A 22074-nucleotide genomic window follows, 5' to 3' on the forward strand; every position below is an offset into this window, starting at 1 on the left:
GCAAGTGCATATTACATTTACTTAACAGCAGATTTCTGTAGAAATGCATGAGAAAGCATTGCTTTCAAGATTAATGTTATGGACTGCATGATGCTCTTTCTAATTGATTCTTTGGCCATGCTTCCTACCATCATTTTGAAACCAGAAGATGCCAGGTAGGCTAAATGTGTGCTTTAAATTCAGTGCTTGATGAATTGATTAAGAAGGGCTTGGTGCTTACATAAACAGGTGCTTTTGTTTAGGTCTAGGATCCTACCGTGTCAAAAAGAGTAGTCACTTTTTCTTTAATCTTCCCTGAATTATTCCTGAATACAGACATCTTTTAATGCTGATTGTGCTCTTTAATTTTTATTTTAAATATTTGCAAATTTTCAGTCCATTTTTACCTGTTAAAATTGATTATATGTATTCCTGGTGGAACAGATACTGTGATAAAACATACTTTTTTCTTAAAATGGCTAGTCTTAACATCTTTAAGCATTCAGGAGTTGTGAGAATGCCCCCCTAATATTGTAAGAACTGCAAAAAGAACAAGTTTTTGGTTTTGATTGGGTTTTTTCCCCCCATTTGATTTATTTCCCTCTTGGCACAGTTGTCACCAGAATACATTTCTTAATGCAGGCTGAAAAAAAGCTGCTTTCTGACCTTGCCTTGCAATTTTCAATTAATTTCTAAGAAGGAGAGTTGGAAGATGCATTTAGAAAGGTCTTCTATTTGGAGATCAGAATTTAGGCATCTCTTTTCATTTCATCAACAACAGCAAGACTGAGACAGTCCACAAAATGCCACCTTAACTAAATATTTTGCTTCTAGTAGCATTGAGGTGAAGGGTTTTAAACAGTTAGCATTCAGTGGCCCCAGATTTTAAAATAAGAACCAAACATGGATTTGAAAACATGGAGAATTTTATGTTTATGTTGCCTAAATCTGGTCTATTTTTTCACTGTATCACCTGGTCTCTTATCCCTCTAAGTCTTGCAGAACTCAGTCTTACCTCTCACAGCTGTGACTTCCTTTCTTCCTGATTTTTTGCTTAGGAAGCTGCTGGTTGAGGACCAGGCTTTGTGGAACCAACCAGTAATTTCTTGATGAAACACTGCGAGCATTCAGGTTTTCTTTTCTTTATTTTTTTTCTTTACATTGCATAAATGCAGACTTATCAAAAGCAAAACTTAACAGATAAAGTAGCTATATTTCTTACTGCAGCAACCCACTTCCCTGCATTTAGGTAGGGGTGAGGTGGGAGTTGATGTGGTGTAGAAGGCAGACCAAGAGGCAGAATAACAAGTTCACAGCCTGGAGACCACTTTGCTGGGACTTCTGTCAGGGATCCTGAACATTTCATCCTGGGATGCACATCCCAAAAATCTTAAAATGCCCTCCTGTGCAGACCAACCTCTAAATCTGGAAAATAGGTGTTTGGGTTTTTTTTTTTGTTAATACTTTGTGTTTTGCCTTGGATGCATAAACAGCTCTAGGAGCAAACACTAGCTAACTTGGAACAAGCAAAAAAAAAAAAAAAAATCCTGTTACTTAAATGTAATTAATTATACACATGCAAGCTGTAAATTATCATAAAGATCTGTAAACCACAGGCTCAAGCACATCTCTCACCCAGTTTATGTAAAGCTCCTTCTCTGCCAGGGACTCAGACTGTTTGCTGGTAGTGAGTCTTCTGCTTGAGCTATAAAATAATTACCTTGTCAGATTTTACACTTGTTTGGGTGTAAAACAATAAAGGTTTGTCTCCCCTACTGTAGATCCCCACTGTAATGGCTTCATTTCTGCTTTGAATATGTGGCGTGGTTATTTCTTGGCAAAACATGCAGATTAAACCTTACCTTTACAGATTTTTGGTTTGTTTCCTGAACTACAGCTTAACAAACAGAGAGTTATGGAATTCTGGCTGTTTATAAAGCTGCCTGTATTTATAATTTTATTTATTCCATAATGTTTGGACTCGTTTGCAAAATAGAACGTGGTATAGACCCAGGAACTACATCACAAGTGCAGTTTTTTTTCACTATTTTTTTTTTTTTTGATGCTGCAACCCAATGGGGAGTGTGCAATTATTTGTTTTCATTTACATTACATTTAGTTTTGCCAGTGTCAAGTAGAAAAGGTGTAAGGAGTGGACAAGCATTCCCTGAATGCTGTGATCCTGGTCTATGTCCTGCCATCTAGCCCAGAGTGCCTGTCAGCCTGGGGTCTCCCTCCTTCTGCCCAGGTAGCTTTTTTGAAAATGACTCTTTCAGACTGTTCTTGGGCTCTGCAGCACGCAGATCCATGAATTGCCTCTGTGTGTTTGACCTTTGGGATCCCAAATGCTCTCTGTAGCTCTGTCCGTGGTCCTGCTTGAAGCCCTCATTCCTCTAGGCAGGCTTTCCAGAAGCTGATGGCAGCCTGAGAGGCAATATGGACATCTGCATTGCAAGAGTCCCCTGATTTGAAGATAGTTGGGTTTGTTTTGGTTTGGTTTTTTTTTTGGTTTTTTTTTTTTTTTTTTTTTTTTTTTTTTTTTTTGCATCAGGCCAGATGGGCAGACCCCATTGTCATGCCTAACCAGACCCACATGGTTTAGGGTACTGCAAATGAGGGAGGGAAATTTGTTTGTAGTTTGGGAGCTCAAATCCAGATTGAAGTCCTAGATAAAAAAAAAAATTATCAATTCAATCCCATCTTGAAATGCTTTTTCCTTCCGAGATCCTGTGGCATCCTTGGCATTTGTTTATAGCAGGCAAATGGTCCCAGAGACTGAGGCTGCTGCTTGTCTCCATCAGAAGAGGACAGAGGTGTTTGAATTTTTGTTACCTTTTGGAAAATCCAACTGCTGTGTGAAGGTGAAAGAGCCTTCTATCTTCTTCACAAAACATGCCAGGTGACAAGATAGAAGACCCTACCAACTCTTAGGAAAACTTTTACTGCTGTAACTATACTGATGTGGTTAAAGTGGGAAAACAAACCCAATTACAGTGCTGTTACTATCAGCATAGGAGAACTGACATGTTTAACTCATTCCAAGTCAAAACAATATTAGCAGAAAATTAATTTCCACTGGAACTTCTAACAGTAACCCCATGCTGATTAAAAAAAAAAAAACCCAACCAAACAAAACCAAGCAAAAGCAACAACAACATAAGAGCTTCTAGAGTGAAATAGTTTTGCTTGTAATAGTTACTGCTTAGTGTAGCTAAATACAAGTTTTCATATGACCCTTAACCTCATCCATTGATGGAGTTGTTCAATTAAAATTGACACATGCAACTCAAGTTTCAAATGCTTGTAATAAAGCAGTTGCAAAGTAGTTGCCAAAACATAGGTAGAGTTTATCTGGTAGGTAGTTTCCATTAGTAAGTTCTGAGAAATGTCCATGCTCACAGAATATTCTGTGAGCTGGAAATCAAGCCAAATTGTTAAAATTAATGATAAATTCTGCCAGTTCTTATTAAAATATTATAGCTGGGAAACCCTTCTGTGCAGTTCCAGGCCACAGAATGGATGGGTAGTTTCTGTGTGAGCCGTAGTAGCAAATTCAGTGCTGTTAACAGATGTAAAATTTACCTTTGTCCTGCAGTGTTATTCCAGTCATCAGAAACCTTGTTCTTTTTATATTTTCTTTCAACTTTTTTAGGTAATTAAATGGGTCAGGTCTCTACAGGATGCTGCTGTATGGTGGCTATAAATATTGCAGTGAGCAGCCCAACACTTCCATCCATCCATGGCCTCTGGCAGGAGGAAGCTGAACTGCTCAAGTATTTGTCAAAGTTTAGTGTGTTGCTCTTGTAAATCAAACTCTGCATTTAACTCTCACAAGTTCGTTGGAAAAGCAAACCCTATGCTACTGAAATGGAGATTTAATTTCAGCTCAGCAGGCTCAGGCCATGTTTTGTGACAGAAAGCAGCATCCCAGAGAGAGCTGAATTCGGTGTGTACTGTGTGAAATTCTGAGTGGCCATGACACACAGTTTATCATGCAGTGTGAAATACAGTTTGGTCACAGATTTATGACAGTAGCTCAGCAGTGTAACTCCGCTGTGCTGGCTGTGTTCAGCAAGTAGCAGGAGCTTGGATTTAAAAAAGGAATTATGAGCTTGGCCACTCTTTCCATTTATACACTGTGATTATAAATAAACGAATTGGGTAGTAATAGCTCTTTGTCAAGGAGTTAACTGGGACATTGTCCTGTATTATCTACCTTCTCAAACAAAACTTCTGTGGAAATGTTACATTCTTAACTACTTTCTCCACAGAAAGCAAATGATAATAGTGACCTCAGTGTTTACATCAAACCAGCTGGCACATGTATACCAGATAACTCATGACTGAACTAGATTATTTGCTTACCAGATGAATAAGATGGTAATATGTCAGAGCAGCTTTCTCCAAAGAACAATCCGTGAAAACCTGAAACCCAGCAAATATGTATTTAAATATTATTATTATTAAGTAGAGAAATTTGCTGTGTCAGATGATTGTTGGATACAAACCTAGAGCCAAAGAGGTAAATCCCTTCCTTGTCTGGGTAGTAAAAGAGGTGGAATATAGCCTTCCCTTTCCTGAAGACAAAGGATCCTTCTTTCTACCTACTTATTCTTTATGAAAAGCCAGTGAAACAGAGGAGTGCGATTCTGAAATCTGCTCTGTGGGTGAGTACTGTCTCTGTCACCCACTGTGCAACACCAAAGGCAGCAAAAGCTTCTTTTTAAGGCTTTTAGCTGCAGCCAAATATGGTGAATTAGCTATAACCATGACTGTTGGATTCCCATCAGCCCCATGGGGACTTTATGCTTCCCTGTATCGATTAATTTTAGAACTTGGCTGTTTAGAAGTTACTTAGAGCCAGTTGTAAAGTGGAACAGTCAGTTCAGAATTTGGGTGAAGTATCAAAAACCAGCACTGGAACACATTTGCAGATCTGGAAGAATTGGCTGCTAACATTGATGGAATGATGGTTGTGGATTATGACATCATCATCTTGACAGCATTTCCATCTTTTAATTTTTATATTGCCATTGAAACCCCCAAACTTCACAGGCAAATGTACTTTATCTCTTAACTGCAAAACCATTCAATTTCTCCTACAATTAAGATATAGTTCAGAATAGAACCATGTCAGAAAAGCAAGTGGATATTTTTCTTTCTTTTGATGAAGATTAAAACACTCTGTGTGATTCTGTAAAATCCCTTCCTCCCACTTCTAACAGAACATATATTATTCATGTTAAATATATTATACCTTGCTAGAGAAACTAGTTTTTCAGGCTCTGAAGGCTGAAATGCTGAGTGATAATTTAGAAGTTTGCTTTCCTACATTTTTCTTGCTTGATTAATGTCATAGGAGCAAGATAACATATAAGCACATGCTGGACTGAAAACAATTTCTGCCAGCAATAAACTTCCATCATTTATTAATTGGCAGTAAAAGGCTTATTTCACAGATGCCTGAAAGGTCAGTGAGGAAGGGCAAGAGGTGGTGTTGGGTGCTGCTGTTTGCTTTCCTTTCTCATCATTATTGCTAGGTTTATGTCATCCTTTTTCTTCTGTCTACCACAGAGCTCTTGACCCCACTCAGAGCAGCTGCTCCTTGTTGTGAAGTGACCATTATGCTGTTTTGTCAAGAGTCAACAGGAGCTCTCTCCAGGTTGTGGTGGCATGAGTAAAGGGTTTGCCTCTGACCTCATCTTGTGGTAATGAGGAAAGTGTTTGTGACTTCCTCCTAGCAGAATCAAGAAACGTTGCAAAAATAAGGAAAACAGCAGTGTTCCAAAATGTTTTCTTTTCCTTTCTTGAGGCTTCCTTCCCCTGCTTTTCTCAAGCATACTATCTTATGTTAAAAAAAAAAAAAAAAAAAAAAAAAAAAAAGGAGAAACAGTGTGACCCTCCTGTCCTTTAATGTTGCAGTTTTGTTTCTAATTGTTACCCATGGGCTTCTCTCCCATAAAAACACATATTTTTCTGAAGGAACTGACTCCTTCTCTGGCAACTGGAAGACTTTTTCAGTGTGGTTGGTGTAATTTCAGAAACCCCTCTGTGAAGCACTTTCTGTCCATCAGCTCTTGCTTGGCTGCCTAGCATTGAGCAGACATGGAGTAAAAAGAAAAGAGTAAAGGTTTTGACTTGCAAGAGAGGCCAGATCTTCTTAAAGTGTCAGTGAGAGCTGGCATCTTTGCATTAGAATAATTCACATCTTCTGTGCCTTCAACTCTTGTTAGTAGCCAACTAATTCTGCTCTGAGTTGCTCTTATCACTCTACTTATTCAAGCTTGAGATCCTGACCCAGCTTTTAGATGCTGCATGAGCAAAGCACTTGCACACATGTTTATGTAGCCACTTTGTGTTATGTGAATGCAGACTTAAAAAGAAAGCCCAAGTACCTTACTAAAAATCAGGATCTCAGTGTTTAGCAACGGTGAGGTTTAAGAACTGGTGTTTTGTGTCTGGGGCACGCTGCACCTGAACGTTGTTTTTTAAATAGCAAACTTTAGCTCATGGCTTTTATCTCTGTGTTCCTGAAGCTGATGTGACACCAGACTCCTGTGTGTGACAATAGCAGTCAACCTGTTCTGGTCCATGCTTAAAAGGAGAGATGGGCTGTAAATCAGGACTGAGGCAAAGTGGCCTTTTGTAAGCAGTGCTAATTGCTGTCAGCAACATTGATCTATCTCAGAAGCATACCATGGCCATTTAAATTTGCAGACTCTAACTGAATCAAAATGTTTCTTATGAGTTTTCTCTAAGGCAGATAGACTGATAGGAAGAAGATATTTCCATCTTATATTGCTTAACTATATTACAACATTTAACAAATATTTGTTGTTAAAGAGGTGCCTGATTTCTCACATATATATTACATGTGTAGATATGCCCATTAATATATGTTTGCAGTGGCACTTGACATTTTACAGTTGTTTCATATCACAATCTATAATGCTGTGCAAATATTAATTAAATAATTCATATCAATAAATAAAATAACTAAAGTAGTACTTACAGGAGTATGCCATTTTACATGGGAGGCAACTGAAACAAGAATGTTACAGCTCTAATTGCCCAAGATTCTCCTCATGTAAGGAAATACTGAAACTCATTTCTTTGGAAATTTAGTTCTGGCTCTGTCCCAGAGCAGAGTTGCTACCATGTGAAGCAAGAGCAGAGAGGGAAATAGCAAATGAAATAGCCATGGGTTGAATGATCTTGGAGAAAAGGTTGTTTGAGGCGTGAAAACTTGTACAGAATATTAACATCCTGAGAGAGGCTTTGAAAACACAGCAGAACATCAAGAAAGTGACAGAGAACCCTTAGGAGCTCCATGGGTCCAAGCAGGAGGAAGGTACTTACAGCCAAAATTTTATTCACCTTTGTTAATAAAATGTGGAACTGGCAAAGCCCCTTCTGGATTACCATCCTTTTCCCTCCCTTAATTCTTACAGCACTGACTACCTCAGACTAAATGAATTATGGTTAATTAACTGGGTCAAGTACTGACCAATTGTCTGTAAAGAATGTCTGGAGTCTGATTTCTGTTTGCTTCTTTTTTTGTTGTTTTTGTTAATTTTATTTTGTTGTGTTCATTTGTTATTGTTTTGTTTTAGGGGATGGAGGTGTTTTGTTTTAATGGGATGGTAAAATTCTCCCAATTTGTGTAAAAAAAATGTTGTGTTGCACATACCTGCTTTAAGAAAATTTAATTGATTCACCTTCTCATGAAATCGTATTTACTTAATTATTCTAAATGATGTGCATGTTTATTTGTTGTTTGTGTGGTTGTTATGGAGTTGTGCAGCTGAATGATTGGAGAGGTTGTCTCCTTTTCCCACTGGTCGTTTGTTGCTGCTAAAAATGACAACACAGCTGGTAGATGCTCCCAGTGACGTTTTGGTGCTGAACTCCAGATTTTTTTCTGGTGCCCAGGGCTTGACTGAGGTGCACTTCTTGCACACACACCCACAGCCACCCCATTTATGTAAGATGACATAGTGATGATTGCTCAGCCTTCACTTCAGCCTATCAGTAATAATCACCTACTCCAGGTAATGACAGCCTGGATTAACTCAGTCCAATTTCAGGGTTAGTGTATAAGCAACATTCTCCTTGAAATCTGGGAAGTATTCTGCTTTCCACAGGGCATGTGGTAGAATTGATAATGGTGTTTACAGTTACTGGGGAGTAACAGATAAAACTCTCTAAACTGCACAGATCCATTGCCATAAACCAGAATAACCATTTTTAAAGTATCAAATGACTTTTTCAATTCGCTGATAAAACTATCAGCAAATCCAGAGTATTGCCATTGATGACTTGTATGACTTTGTGCTTGCAGGATGGAGCTCTTCAGTGCCAAACCTAACAGTGATACAGATACAATAAAACCTTACACCTGTGGGATTCATTCAACTGCAGATCCAATTCCAAATATCACAAACTTGTAAGCAAACCAATGGAGCAGTGTTTTGTAAAGGCTTGGAAGCTCTGGGTGGGGTAATCCAACAACAAAACTGATGAGAAAATGAGAATAGCCATTTAACATCAGAATTGATCTACCTGAGCAGCAGTGCTTCTTTTACAGAATTCAGAGTGAAAGAGCTCCTGGGGCTCAGCTCTGCTTGTCCCTGACATGGCCACCTCAGATAAGTGAGATGAATAATGCTCTGAAAGGGCTTTTTTTCTTTTGCCATGAATTGTGCAGGGCATTTAGATGAATTGCACATGGACAGATTGGACATGTAAGGGTAATCTCAGTCCACAACCAGTTAAGTTTCTTTTACTTCCAGGTTTTTATTAAACACCTCATGTCCAGCTGTTGAGGAGACTGTTTAACCTTTTTCTTGCTGCATGCAAGAGGCACTAGGCAAAAGGCTTTGTTTTATAAAAATTCTAAAATAAAATTTTATAAAATTTATAAGAAAGGCTTTTGGATAAAATAAAATCCAAAGACATATATTCTACAAAGTCTTTGGACATCACTTTTGACTTTGCACTGTTTCTAGAGGAGCAGATATTTTGCTATGGGAGTGAGGAAATCTTTGAGAAACTTTTGGAAATGACTCCTGCTGGCTTGAGAAGATGTAATAGAACTTTTGAGCAGGGTTGCTGTGTTCTTACAGGGTAACCACTATTCTAAATAACAGTAACAGGTGGTGTTTATCATATGTGTTACAATATTTGCATTGACTTTTGTATTTCTCTACTTAGTCTTGGTCCTTTCTTACTCCCAGTTTCACCAGTTGCTTACCAGTTACACTGGTGCTTCTTACATCAGTTGCTGATTCCTTTAAGAGATGGTTGGATATTTATATGAAACAGAGCTGAAAACACATGAAAATGTCTAAGACAGGCATTTATGAATTAATTTGTAAGAGAAATTTTCACTTTGTGTTACTGAATTGATTTCACAAGGATGCTCTGATGATGTTTTCATATGAAATGTGCCTTTTGGGAGTGTTGGAGCTGTGCCTATAACACCTCCACCAGCCAGATTCACCACGAGAAGCAGATGAGACTTGGGTGGAGGCAGCTGGCTGCAGGACACAGGTACAAGGAGAGCTGAGCCAGGAGGGCTGAATCACAGCACTCAGACCTGGGCCTGACTGTGCCAGTCCCTGGGGCTGTTTGGAGCTTGTGCACAACCCTGGCTCCACCTGAGATCCTTATTTTGAGCCTTCAGCATAATTATAGCGCACTAATGAGCAAGTGTGAAATCCTTGCCTGAGGCCATGGGGACACAGAAGACTGGATTTCATGTTGGGTGATCTCTGGTCAGCTTTACTCCTCTGTGCTATTTCACATTTCTCTAGGAATGTTTGGATTAATCCTTTGGTGTTCGTGTTTTGTTCTGTGTCATTTCGGTGCCTCATCCCTAAAGTGAGTGAGTGCTTTTGACTTCAGATTTGGCTCCCATCTGTGTATTTAAAGGTAAAATGAATTTTAATGCTAATTGAAGTGGGGGAAAATAAGAGAAAGAGAGTTTAAGAATGAATATTGAATATTTATAAGCATCCTCAGTGCATTTGGTGAAACTGAGATGAAAAGGTTTCAAAAATGTTTCTAATTTCTGCTGTGAGGTACTTTGTTGTGCTTCACTTACAATGGTAACTGAAGGTGTGGGGCCCGTGACGGCTCCAAATACATTTATTTGTACTGGCTTTAGATCATATTTTCTGTATTACTGAGCAGTAATGGGATGAAAGAACTCATCTGTGCCAATTTATGGTTCCTTTCCAAGTCAGAAATGATGCTTGGGCTGTGCTTGGAGTCTGGGGAGAGATGGTTTGTGTTATGCTTCTTTAAAATAAAGGAAAAAAATTATTATTTGGGGGACAGGTTTTTTTTTTTTTTTTTTTTTTTTTTTTTTTACCTTCAGAACCAGTGTTTGTTTGAACTCTCACATCCATGGCCACATATTCATACAAAGGCAGGCAAGGAACTCTGGGGAGGGTCTTTGTCAGCCTGGCTGCATGAGTGCTTTCTGTGACTCCCATTCACTGACAGATCCATTTATACTGATTTTGGTGACCAAAGAAGGTGTCAACTTGCTATAAATTGCCCTTCTTGTATTTATAAATGATTTTGCTCAAAATAAAGTTGTTGCTGACTGTTGTCCCCATTAGTAACTTGGGAGAGGAATCTTAACAAAAGATGAAAGTAAACTGGTTTTAGAATATTACATTGGGGAGAAATCATTGGAAATGATGCACATAAATCAGCAGAGTGCTGGAGGGATTCTGCACTGTGTGAAACAGTGTGAAAAGCAGCATGGCAAGGCTGAGCCATAGTTTTTAATAGTTTTGTTTTAATAGTTCCCATTAAAACAAGAGGGAGCAATCCAGGTTGTTCTTAAGCTTTTTGTGGGCACCATAATGTATGTAGAGCTCTGTAGTGAGCCAGTAAAAGGCAATGTTAAAGACAAGGAGCCAGTAAAATTTGATATTAAAGATAAGCCTTGGAACCAATGTTCATCTTTATTTTTCTGTTCTATATCACCTCTTAAAACTCGTGACAGACTGTGAATGCTGGACCTCTCCCTGAGAGCCAGATAAAGTATTGATGCCACTGGAAGCTTAATTTGACTTGGGAATTTTCTTAAGAATGTTTTGCTGCTTCATAATACCTTTGCTAGATGGGCTTTTCTGGTCAGGAGATGCTGTTTGCTGTGTTAGCTCTGCCCAAGGTGGTCTCACTTGCTGCAGTTTTAGAATGAGGAACAGTATCTGATTTTAGTCTTTCTGTGGCTTTTCTTTAAACTTCTGCACAGCTTTGCAGCTGATATTGCTTTCCTTTGCTTTGTGACAGGCAAAACTGCAACTGGTACCACTGTGCATATTGTTCAAGGCAAGACCAAGCAAGAAGGGCAGTTTGATTTTCTCTGTCAGGTAGATGAGATGGGATGGGAGCTCTGGGAACTGTCTCTGTGTGCTGCCCCATCCTAGATCAGGTGTCTCTGAGGAACAGGCTACTTTATACCTGATTTTTCCTTCTCAGAGCAGTTAAAGGCTCAGCATGGATTGTCTTTTTCTCCCTTTTATTAGCAGAGAATGGCATTTCTCTGGAGCAATGCTTGGGCCTGGCAGGGGAGAAGTGTAGCTGTGTGTTTACAGCCCTTCTTCCCAGCAGTGGCATCCAGGGCAGCACAGAGTCCCTCCTTTTTCTTTCTGGGGAAAGACTCTAAGGAGGAGAGTGCAGAAAGGTTGAGAACCATGAATTTAACTTACTCATTTTTATTTCAGTAATTGCATCTCAACCTTTGTGGTTTGGCAGTAGCCTTAGAACACCTAAGGTGCCTTGGACCTATTGGTGCTAAAACTGTGGCCAATAAGAAACTTTCCCTGCTTCTTTCTATAGCAAATGGTACATCTTGGCCATTTTCATAGAATCATGGATTGTTAAGGTTGGAAAAGACCCTAAGATCATCAAGTCTATTTTGCTTTCAGTTAAGCTTCTTCCACTGAAAGAGTTTTTCTTTCCTGCATTTAGTTGATCACTGAATTTTTGAAAGTTATTTTCTGGTCCATGTCCTTCAGGAAGAGGTTTAAACACATTTCATTTTTGCTTCAGCAAGTGTTATTAATAGCCACAAGGAGGCTGCAAATATGAAGAAAAGAAGGAGACAGGTGGATATAAAATGTTTCGCTCTACTTGCTCTTTTGTATTTGTGATTCTGGTTTTGCTTGTATGTATTTTCCACCAGTGCTTTTACACAAATATTGCAAGTAATGAAGCGCTTGTAATTCCAGAGATTCTGGCAGTTGTGCCTTGTAATGGACAATATTTATACATCAAGGCAATAACTAGGCCTATTTCTAATTCTAAATAATCCTCCTCACTTGAATGTTAAAGTGCTTTCCAGTAATTAGTTATCTTACTTAATTGCTAATTTTTTTTTTTGAGGGCAGGAAGCTTTGCTTTTGTCTTACCAAAAGAACCTGAGCCATCAGGCTGAGTGCATTATTGTTCCATGGTACATGCTGAGCCTGCTGCTGCCAGAATAGGAATTTTACTCCATAACAATTCCAGCTTTACAGCTACAACACTACAGAGCAGATACTGCTGATGACACGTCGGAGTCTTTATGTACAGGAGATCTGTTTTCATTTCACTTCATTATTTCCACTGTTCATTTCACTATTTGCTCTTTTGCTGTAGCTCCACATCAAAGGACACTTCCTGGAGTAGCTGATAGTAGGAATGTAAATCCTGCTGTGAGCTACCTGTGTCCTCCATTTGGTTGTGGCCAAGAAGTTACTGGCCTGGTAGCAGGAGTCCCTCAGAATTGGGAGTTTCAGTCATTCCTTGTGGTATCCACAGATCTAAGTGCAAAATCCTTTTCAAAGATTGACATTTTAGGCCCTTTCCATCCATGGTGTCTGATTCTCCCAAATGTATGTTCATTGATTTCAAGGGTTTACTGCAGGGTTTAGATTCTTCCTGAAAATTACTTGATTTCTGCTATTGATTATTCACTGTGAAAAACACCAATCACTTGGTTTTTAAAATTTTACAAGTTTAATAATAATAAAATGGTTATAAAAATAGTAATACAATTAGAGTAATAAGGTTTAGAGTTAGGACAATTACAAGACAATAAAAAACAAAGAATTACAGATGTCTGGATGCTCTTGGATGCTAAGTCAGGAAAAGCATCCCTTGTGAACAAAGGAATCACCCTTAAAACAATACACTTGTTGCATATTCATAAATCCCTCATGGTTATACATACATTCTATTTAAAACAAGAAACTCTGTTGTATGTCAACTGTTTCTTTTAATCTCCATGGTGTCTTTGAGTCTGAGCAAGGCCTGAAGAAATTAGATTCTTCTGATAAGAAGCCATCAATTCCTCTCCTTTGGAAGATTTAGGTGTTCCTTGAAGCAAGTATCTCATTCCTAAAAAAAAAAACCCACCTCCCCACCCACATGCATAGTCTCTGTTTTAACTACTAAAATCTTCATTTTAACTACAAAAGCACAACTAATCAATATAACATAATACATATAGTAACTATCTGCGTAGAGCCATATAATATGCATTTTTCACATTCACAATCCACAGTTCTGGATCACATAATCTTGCCTCACTGAGCTGCCTTCCTAGGTGTCCCCCTCTGGGTTTAATTGATCTGGTATGAAAAGCCATGTGAACCATAAAATATCTGAGTTCCTCAAAGGTTACTGGGATAACTGTGGAAGAGTGGAATAATCTTAGTCAATCTTATGACTTTGTCCATAAATCTGGTCACTGTTGTACTAATTGTAATGGCTTATGACCAAACTTGAATACACAAGCTTTAAAAGGTTACTATATGCAATACTACTTCATGCTAAGAGGTGTTAGAAACTAACCTTCTATGGAAATAAACAGCAAATACCTTTTACATATTCCCAGATATCTTTGAAATTGCTTAGACTAATCCTTAATGGAAGAACATCAAGATCAATATTTGACTGGATTTAATTTTAATGGTTGATACTGAAATAAAAGGAAGAAAAGTAGCTTGATTTCATGGAGAGAATTAGAAGACTAATTGGGCCACAGACAACAAAGGATGGTAATGGATATCACACACCACGATGGATTTCAAGCTGTAACTAATCTGCCTATTTAGATTTCCCCCCCCCTGCATGTTTTTGAGGCATATAGTAATATATTCAGTGTGGGGGAAGGGCCTTTTCCTGGGGAGTCAGATCTATTACCAAACTCTGGATTATGTAAATACCTGATCACCCACTTGGTAAAGATGTCAGGTACAAGTTTAAATGTAAATTTGCTTTTTAAAACTATTTCCTAAACCTAGACAGAATTTGAACTTTCAGAGCTCTGACTCTGAGGATATATACAAAGTGCAGGGGATTTTGTTGGCCTTTACTGTGAGCTTTCATAGTCTTGCTCCTTCTATCTCAGTTGTATTTCTCACAGGTGTATGGAACTGAAGCTAAATATTCTGATTATTCACCCAGAAAAGCCTTCCAGTCAGCCATGCAGATCAGCTCCAGGGAACCATAATGATTTTGATGAAATCTCCTAAACATTTTATAAGCACTTTAAAAGAGGTGTTTTTATCAGAAAAGAATGCTTTGGGGTTTTTTTTTTAAGTTACTTCACATTTATATATCATACAGAATGGAATTTTAACATGAAAACTAAATGCTTTCATTTTATTGATAGTAAATGTTTCAATTAACATAAAGAAGTACTTTGAAGAAAAAGAAAACCAAACCTGCATGCTCATTTTTGGTATTACCAGTTTAAACTTGCAGAATTCACTGTCTTCTATTTCCACACTGCTTTTTATGTATAGTAAATTATGTTTGTGGAAGTGTAGCAGATATAGTGATAGATTGACTGAAACAGGAGATGTTTTCGTAGAAGGTAATTTATATTTATGTACTGTACATATGTGTATAAAGGAACAAAATCTGTTTTATTTTATTCATTATGCTGCTACCTGTATTCAGCCCAGGTTTTCTCAACATTTTTTCTTTCTAGACATCAGCCTTGGTATTTCAGTAAAGAACTTTGAACTCCTGCTAAGATGTTTATGTTATCATGAAGTATAGATAATAAAAAGGAGAGGAACAGGCTGTCATAGCTGTTCTAGAATATTTCTCTTCAAAAGGTATTTTACATGCAGGATAGCCAAACCTTTGAAGTTGAAGTATTCATTACATTAATGTGTAACTCTCCAACCAATTTTTTTCAACTTTTACAAGGACTAGCTTAATTTAAAATTGTGCAGTTACTTGCTTAGGTTTAAATGTTTAACTGGAATGTGTCTCTTAAATTCAAATGGGTTAAGAACTGATAATCTGAGATTCAAGTGGAGCTTCCTAATGAAGTGCTGGAAGTGGGATGATGCTCTCCTAACACTATGTCTTTTAGCCTTCTAAAAGCTAAATGTCTGTGAGCCTTCCAGTTGCTCTCTGCCAGTCCTGAGGAGAGAAATGCATTTAATAATGGGAAGCCCTCCAGAGTTGTTTGCTTGTTCCTTAAATGTCTTGGACATTAAAGGTGCAGGAAACTGTTCCCACCTGAACATTGAGCTGTCTTTTTTCTTAATATGCTTTGTATGTTCCATTTTGGGGTGCTCAGAAGAAACTCCAAGTATTATATTCTTCTGAAAGTGGAAATCTCTTTGCTTTCTGCCTTCCATTTATGGTGTCAGTTTGGGTATATTACAACAGCTCAGCAAAGCATTTGTGGGATGATCTCTGGAGTTTCAAATCTTTTGCAATTAATTTTGTTCTTTTATTCTGGCTCTTTCAGGAAATAGGGAATGTTTCCTCTTGTGATTTGGGGTGCCTGTCAGAAATATTGGCCCTGTTGACCTTAAATGTAAGGTGGAAAGAGTACCAAGTGCATCCAAGTGAAGCTATGCACTGTAAACCTGTAGCAAGCAGGTTTAATGTTCCTGGGTACCCTTCTCAAAAATAACTTAGGAGTGGCATTCTCAAAAGTGATTTGGGCTCTTTGGTATAACTCTTCACAAGTCTTCTTGTAGATTCCTGAATCACCTCACAGGTAAAACTTTTCTTGTCATCCTTATTAACAGCCAATAGCTCCATGATTCTTTTTTTTTTTTTTTCCTTCTTTTCTTTCTCAGCTCCCTTTTTTAGAATCTGGATACTTTTTTTATCACAATGGTCTTGCTAAAGCCAGGAGAAGACGCAGCCTTCAACACAAGCTTCGTCTGGAAAAGGACTCCAGGGTAAGTGTAATTCCTTTCTTCTCAGGGAATAGTATAAATACCAGTTACTAGAGCAGTGTAAGCTGTCAAACTTGAGTAGCTGTTTTAGAGGCTCTTGATTGCAGTCTGCAAATGGTGTGCTCAGTTTTCAGAAGCATAAACCTCTCAGACAGGAGGAAAAGGCCCCTTTTGTGGAAAGCTATGAGCTGGCACTGACAAATTCTTTTAATTTATATGCAGAGTTTCTGCACCAGTTTAATACTGGGCTGAAGCTGGATCAGGTAGCACAAAAAGGGTATTTACTGTCCAAAGAAAGCAGGTTAGCCTAAGGAATGTAATGACAGCAAATAGATTATTTTTTAATCTTTCATTAAGATTTCAATTCACTGCACTGTAAGGAGAGGGAAACAATTTTATTCCAGACATAATGTGATTGCCAGATTTGTGTTATTGGAACACCTGTGACAATGAAACATTTGAGTAGGAGGAAGAAGCAAATAGGTTAAATAAGATCATAATTGTTGTTGTGCCACCAGAGCAAGCGAGGTCTAATGAATTCTCAGCTTAATTTTCTTGCTTCTGCAGAAATTCCAAGTGATTCTGAGCCCAGGTTCCAGGTGCTGCCTGCCCCATTGCTCTGTCCTAAAATGCTGATAGTTGGGTGCTCTAGGGTACCTCTTCCTGGTCCCCTTCTCTAAAGAGAAACCAGATGCAGGTGAGGGGTTATGAGGCAGAGGCATGTCCAACCTGCCTTGAACAGAAATTCACAGGCTTCCATTATTTTTTCCATTATTTTGTTTACTAAGCAGAGATAAGAGAGTAAATCACTGGGGAAATACTACAATTAGTGGATACTAAAGCAAATGTCCTAAGATGTTTCTTGTCTCTGAACCACCCAATCTTGTAAAGTCACTTAGGAGAAAATGCATGAGAAAATTTAGGAGAAAAAGCACACAATTAAGTCAGAACATTGAAAAGTAGTAGCTGGGTACAGTCACTGTGCAGAGTCATTCCATATGCTCTTTGGAAATAAATATTTCTGTAAGTCTCTGAAAATTTTACAAATATCTCTGGTATTTGTATGAAACCACCAATTCTCACTGCAGCCTAATATTACATGTCTGGGCACTCCTGTACTAATTCCAGACTGGCTTTTGGCTTCTGTCACATGCAGTGAAATCTCATTTTTCCTGATAATCTCCACCTCATCGTGCTACTGTGTACCAGCGGCTCTCTCCTTTGATTTTAGGGAATAAAGCTGAGTTTAAATAACTGAGAATATCTCCCATGTGAGGAAAAGGATGAGCCTGGGTGAATTCTGACTTCATGGTTTGCACTGGGAAATGGAAGGGGGGTGAAGCAATGTTTCATTTCCATGTGTAACATGACATTTTCTCATCTAGCCTGTCCTGTTGAATAGTCCTTGAGCTCTTATGATACTATATAGGTCAGTTGCTTTATGTAATACAGTTTGAGAGCAATTAAAATAATTAGTCTTATCTCCTTTCTTCTTTTATATGTGAAGTTTCTTTTCTATGTGAAGCCATAAAAATTCCTGTCAAATCTGTGTACAAACATGAGTTGTGTTGACAGTACTTAATTTCAAACTCTAAAGGTAATTTCTAAATGTAATGGCAGCTTTCTAGACCATTTACGATCAATTTTACTTAGCAACAAATGTCAGCACTGTCATGGTTAATATGTTAATGTGTGAAGCCAAGAATAAAATGTTCCTGTTTTCAGGCTAGCCAAGAAGAAAACTTCCACCACAAGGCTATAAAAATCTCTCAGGAGCCGGTATGGTAAATGCTGCTGCACAAAGTTGCTTGGCCCTACCCAAATGTGAGAAAGTGGGCTGCACTTATTTTGTATACTTTTCACTTTTAATGATGTTACAATGCCCAGCTAATTTTAGTTACTAGCTGAAAAACAGCACAGATGTTCACTCAATTAATTAATGTTTTTTAATCAAGGGAATCCCTTGAGTATCCATGTCAGCATTTCAGGAGTCTAAGATAGATGTCAAAGCACTATGCAAACAGGTTACTGCATCATTTCCATAGTCTGCATATCTTTTGAAATGCTCAAAAATGCTTTGTTGTGTAAAATTTGCTGTATGTTTGAACCAAAATAATTTGGAGTGGTGCTAAAAACATTGCAGCAGTTATGTGATAAACATCACTGCAGTCAAGGGGGCGGGAATGGAATGTTATCAGCTTCCTAGAAATCCAGCAAGAATTAATCTTTGTTTTGAAGAATCATCTCCAATACAATGGTTTTAACATTATTTAATAGATTCATATTGCTGCAGCCTGGAGCAGTCCTGGCAGTGGATGAAGGTCCATGTAGTGTGGTCACATAGTGTGTTGTCCTGTTGAACTGTTCAAGAAAACACTGCAGGTGCATGTGGCTTTTGCTGTCAGTGCTGTCCTGCCAGGGATCCCTGCTGCCAAGGTGGCAAATTCCACAGTGAACTGAACTGCTTCAAATGGAGGCTGTTTTGTTATTTAAATTACATTATCTGAGGTATGGAGAACCTTCCAGGAGATGTTTGCTTTGACTCTTTTGCATCAGTTGCAAATTTCTGTGGTTTCCAGGTGCACTTCTGTTTTGTTATTTTAGCTTATATAACTTTGGTGCCAAATGAGTTGCAGGGAGGGGATGGATTCCCTTTACAATTTTAACATCTTTAAGCTGGAATTCTAAATGAGCTAAGACACAGCAGCATCTCCGGGATTCTCTATGTGAAATTGCATTTTTGTGTGCCTTTATCTGTTTATTCCTTTAGCAGAAATATCTCAGACCAAAAGGTCAGCCATTAGTTTTTTTTTTTGTCCTTGGAAGACTTCATTTAAGGGGCTGCTGTACTTTTCCCTGGAGGTGCAGACAGGAAAGCAGCCCTTGCCATGACCCATGGATGGTCAGCTGGGAGGAGGTGACAGCCAGGGCAGTGTGGGACCAGGCATCAGTGTGAATGTGAAGAGAGAATAAGTGGGACAGGCTGGGACAAAAGTCAGTGAGAAGGTTGAATGATCTGGCTGTGGAGGAGTCCAGGAGCTGAGTGGGACCTGGAGGAGAGTGTGCTGGCCAGAGAGACTGCAAATAAAATGTCCTTTAGAGAGTCTTCCCTGTGAGTAAGGGGAAAGACAGCTTCTGTAAGAGCAAACTTTGCTTTTAATAATGAGGAGCAGTGGTGTTGCCTTGATTCTTAAGATTTTCTGAAGCCTTCTGAGTTTACATTCTGTTAGAGAACTTTCTCACACAACTTTCTGTAAACAACCTATTGTTTTGCATTCCTTCATAGGGGTGGAGAAACTTGATGTACTAGTGGTTTGTCCAATGTTATTGGAGAGGTGGCACATTCACTCTCCAATCCACTGTCACCTTTGGAAAAGTGTAAATGCTGGAGTCAGAAAATAAACTCTCTCTTTTTCACCTTTGCAATAGCAGTGGCTCACGTCGTGCTTTCACGTGTCCTACAGTGACACAGTTGTATGTTTTATGTGATTGCCCTGGAAAGGTGAGCCAGAAATACAGAGATACTTCATATTGCCTTGTTTGTTAGCACAGAAGAGGCAGGATGGGAAATGGAGTTCTCCCCTTCTTCACCACAGCGAAAGGAAAACAAAACCATGGGATTTGCCTCTGTAGTGGGCCGATGTGGGCTGGATGCCGGGTGTGTGCCAGCTCACTCTGTCACTCCTCTTCCCAGTGGGACAGGGAATACAAAATATAACAAAGGAGGGTTCATGTGTTGAGATATGGACTGGGAGAGATCACTCATCAAACATCATGGGCAGTACAGGCTGTAGGTAGAGATATGAACTGAATTTATCACACTAACCAAATCAGAATGGGGAGAACATCTTCTCCCCACCTTTCCCTCCTTCCCAGCTCTGCCTCCAGCTCCAACAGCACAAGGCAACAAGAGAATGGGGGTTATGGTCTCTTCCTCACCTGTGCTTTCTTTGGTTGCTCAGGGAGGAGTTGTGGGGGCCCTCCCACAGGAGACTTCACAAACTTCCAGCCTGAGCCCATCCCATGGGAAGAGTCCTCCCCAAACCTCTGCAGCGTGGGGTCACTTCAGGGGGTGCAGTCCTTCAAGGACAGGCTGCTCTAGCATGGTCTCCTCTCTCCATGGGCCTCCCACTGGGTGGTTATTTTCTGTTTGTAAATAGTCTTCCACTGAAGGAAAAGTGTTGAAACATAGTTTTTTCTCTCAAAGATTATTTTGTTTTTTTCCAAGTTTTAGATAAAACCATTTTCCTCCCACACAGTCTCTTTTGTCAGACAGCTGCCAAGATTAATCCTGCTCAGGAAAGAAGCTATAATATGCAGAGAAGAGCTGAGTCCCATTATTGATATCTGTATGCTAATGGATCTGTGTTGCTATTGGGAGAATAAATATGTATGTATGGAGGGAGGAAAGGTTAAATGAAAATCTTCCACTGCGAGTGAGTTTGGAACTTAGATGATGATTTCTTTGGTAAGAAATATCCCAGTGATGGCAGCTGTTACATTTCAGAGAGGGATTAGCAAGGGAGACTTGGCTGTGCTGATCCAGGAATCTGAGGAGGGTGGGTGCAGAGCTTCTTCCAGGAGTACTTAACCAGTGCCCATGGTTAGCAGTACTCCCAAACTGCTTGTCTCATGGGGCAAGGATAAGAAGGTGGTTTTAAATTCAGGGGATTTAAGTTTTTAATTGAATAAATCAAAGTCTTTCATCTCCTTCCTCGCCTGAGATCCTTTACATGCCGCCTTAATGTGACTGGCTTATTTGTGATTGAACCCTTGCAAGCTGTGAGTGCAGAAATGCCCTCTGCCCCACCCCACACTGCACAGGGGTTGTGCAGTGCTGCCAGAGCTTAATATTTCATCCATGGCTCCTCTTTGACAGGGAGAAAGAGGGATGGATGGCAGCTTGGGAAGGAGCAGCACAGCAGCACTTAGCAATAGCAGAACAGTGTAAGTCAATCCTCAGGGCCTTTTCCAGCACGTCAGTGGCAGGTTTGAGCTGGGCTAAAGGTGTGGAGCCTTTTGTCTTACTCTCTTAGGTGTCAGCACCAATCTTCCCCTTTGCAGAAATTAAAATCTTCCTGATAAGATCAGGAAAAACCCAGTTTTCCTCAGTTCTCTGTAGTTCTCCAGCCAGTGTGGAATGCAGTGATCTGGGGACACAAGGACTATGAGCCATTGGAGCTTTCCTTTGTTCAGACCTTTGTATTTGCTGTGGAGATGTAACTTATTTCTCCAGCCTTCTGTTACTGGAGGCAAATACCATTCTGTCCCTGGAGCAAAGCAATAAGAGCAATTAACAATTGGTTTTTTAAAATGGCAATTCTTGACATTTTTCCTCCTGCTCTATGCCCCCATCTTGATTTCTTAGATTCCTGACCAGTTTGATTCCCTGGTAAAAAAAAAAAAAGTAAAAGCTTGGAAGGTATCCCAAGATGTTTTCTCCATCTGAGAAGAAAGCTGGTTTGCTCCTAAAAGTAAAAGGGCAGCAGAAGAAGAAAGGGCCATCACTTGACCAGTTCCCTGTTGTAATCGTGCTGTTGACACTGTGGGTAGAGGGAAAAAACTGGTTTTGTGCATTTCACCACAGCAGTGATCCCATATTCATACAAAACTTAGACTTCTGTGGAGATAAATATAATATAAATTCAATTAATGCCCAGGACTTGCCATGCCCTCTCAAATCTTAGATGGAGGCTTCAGGTTCATCATCCAGTTCTCTGCCCTGCAGGGAGGTGTGGGTGTGTGTTAGGACAGAGAGATGGGAGAATGGCAGGACAAAAAACCCTTCATGGTTTTGTCTCTTTTATGTAAATACATGCTGCAGATGGCAGAGGTTGACAGACTTCCCAGTAAAATCTATTTAGCATTTTGCTGTGAT

At 39.2% G+C, this 22074-nt stretch overlaps 1 protein-coding gene across 2 annotated transcripts in view; it reads left to right on the forward strand.

The window, feature by feature from the left end:
- Positions 1-22074, forward strand: part of PCSK2 (proprotein convertase subtilisin/kexin type 2) — a 97227-nt gene that overhangs the window by 3776 nt on the left and 71377 nt on the right. The window contains exon 2 of one of the 2 annotated variants that reach the window (XM_030269235.4): positions 16095-16199. The exons of the other annotated variant lie outside the window; for it this stretch is intronic. Within the exon in view, the coding sequence (XP_030125095.3) occupies positions 16095-16199 (105 nt within the window). The remainder of the gene's footprint in view (positions 1-16094; positions 16200-22074) is intronic. 2 annotated transcript variants of the gene reach the window in all.

This window comes from Taeniopygia guttata, chromosome 3 (assembly GCF_048771995.1).
Source record: "Taeniopygia guttata chromosome 3, bTaeGut7.mat, whole genome shotgun sequence".
Lineage (NCBI taxonomy): Eukaryota > Metazoa > Chordata > Aves > Passeriformes > Estrildidae > Taeniopygia > Taeniopygia guttata.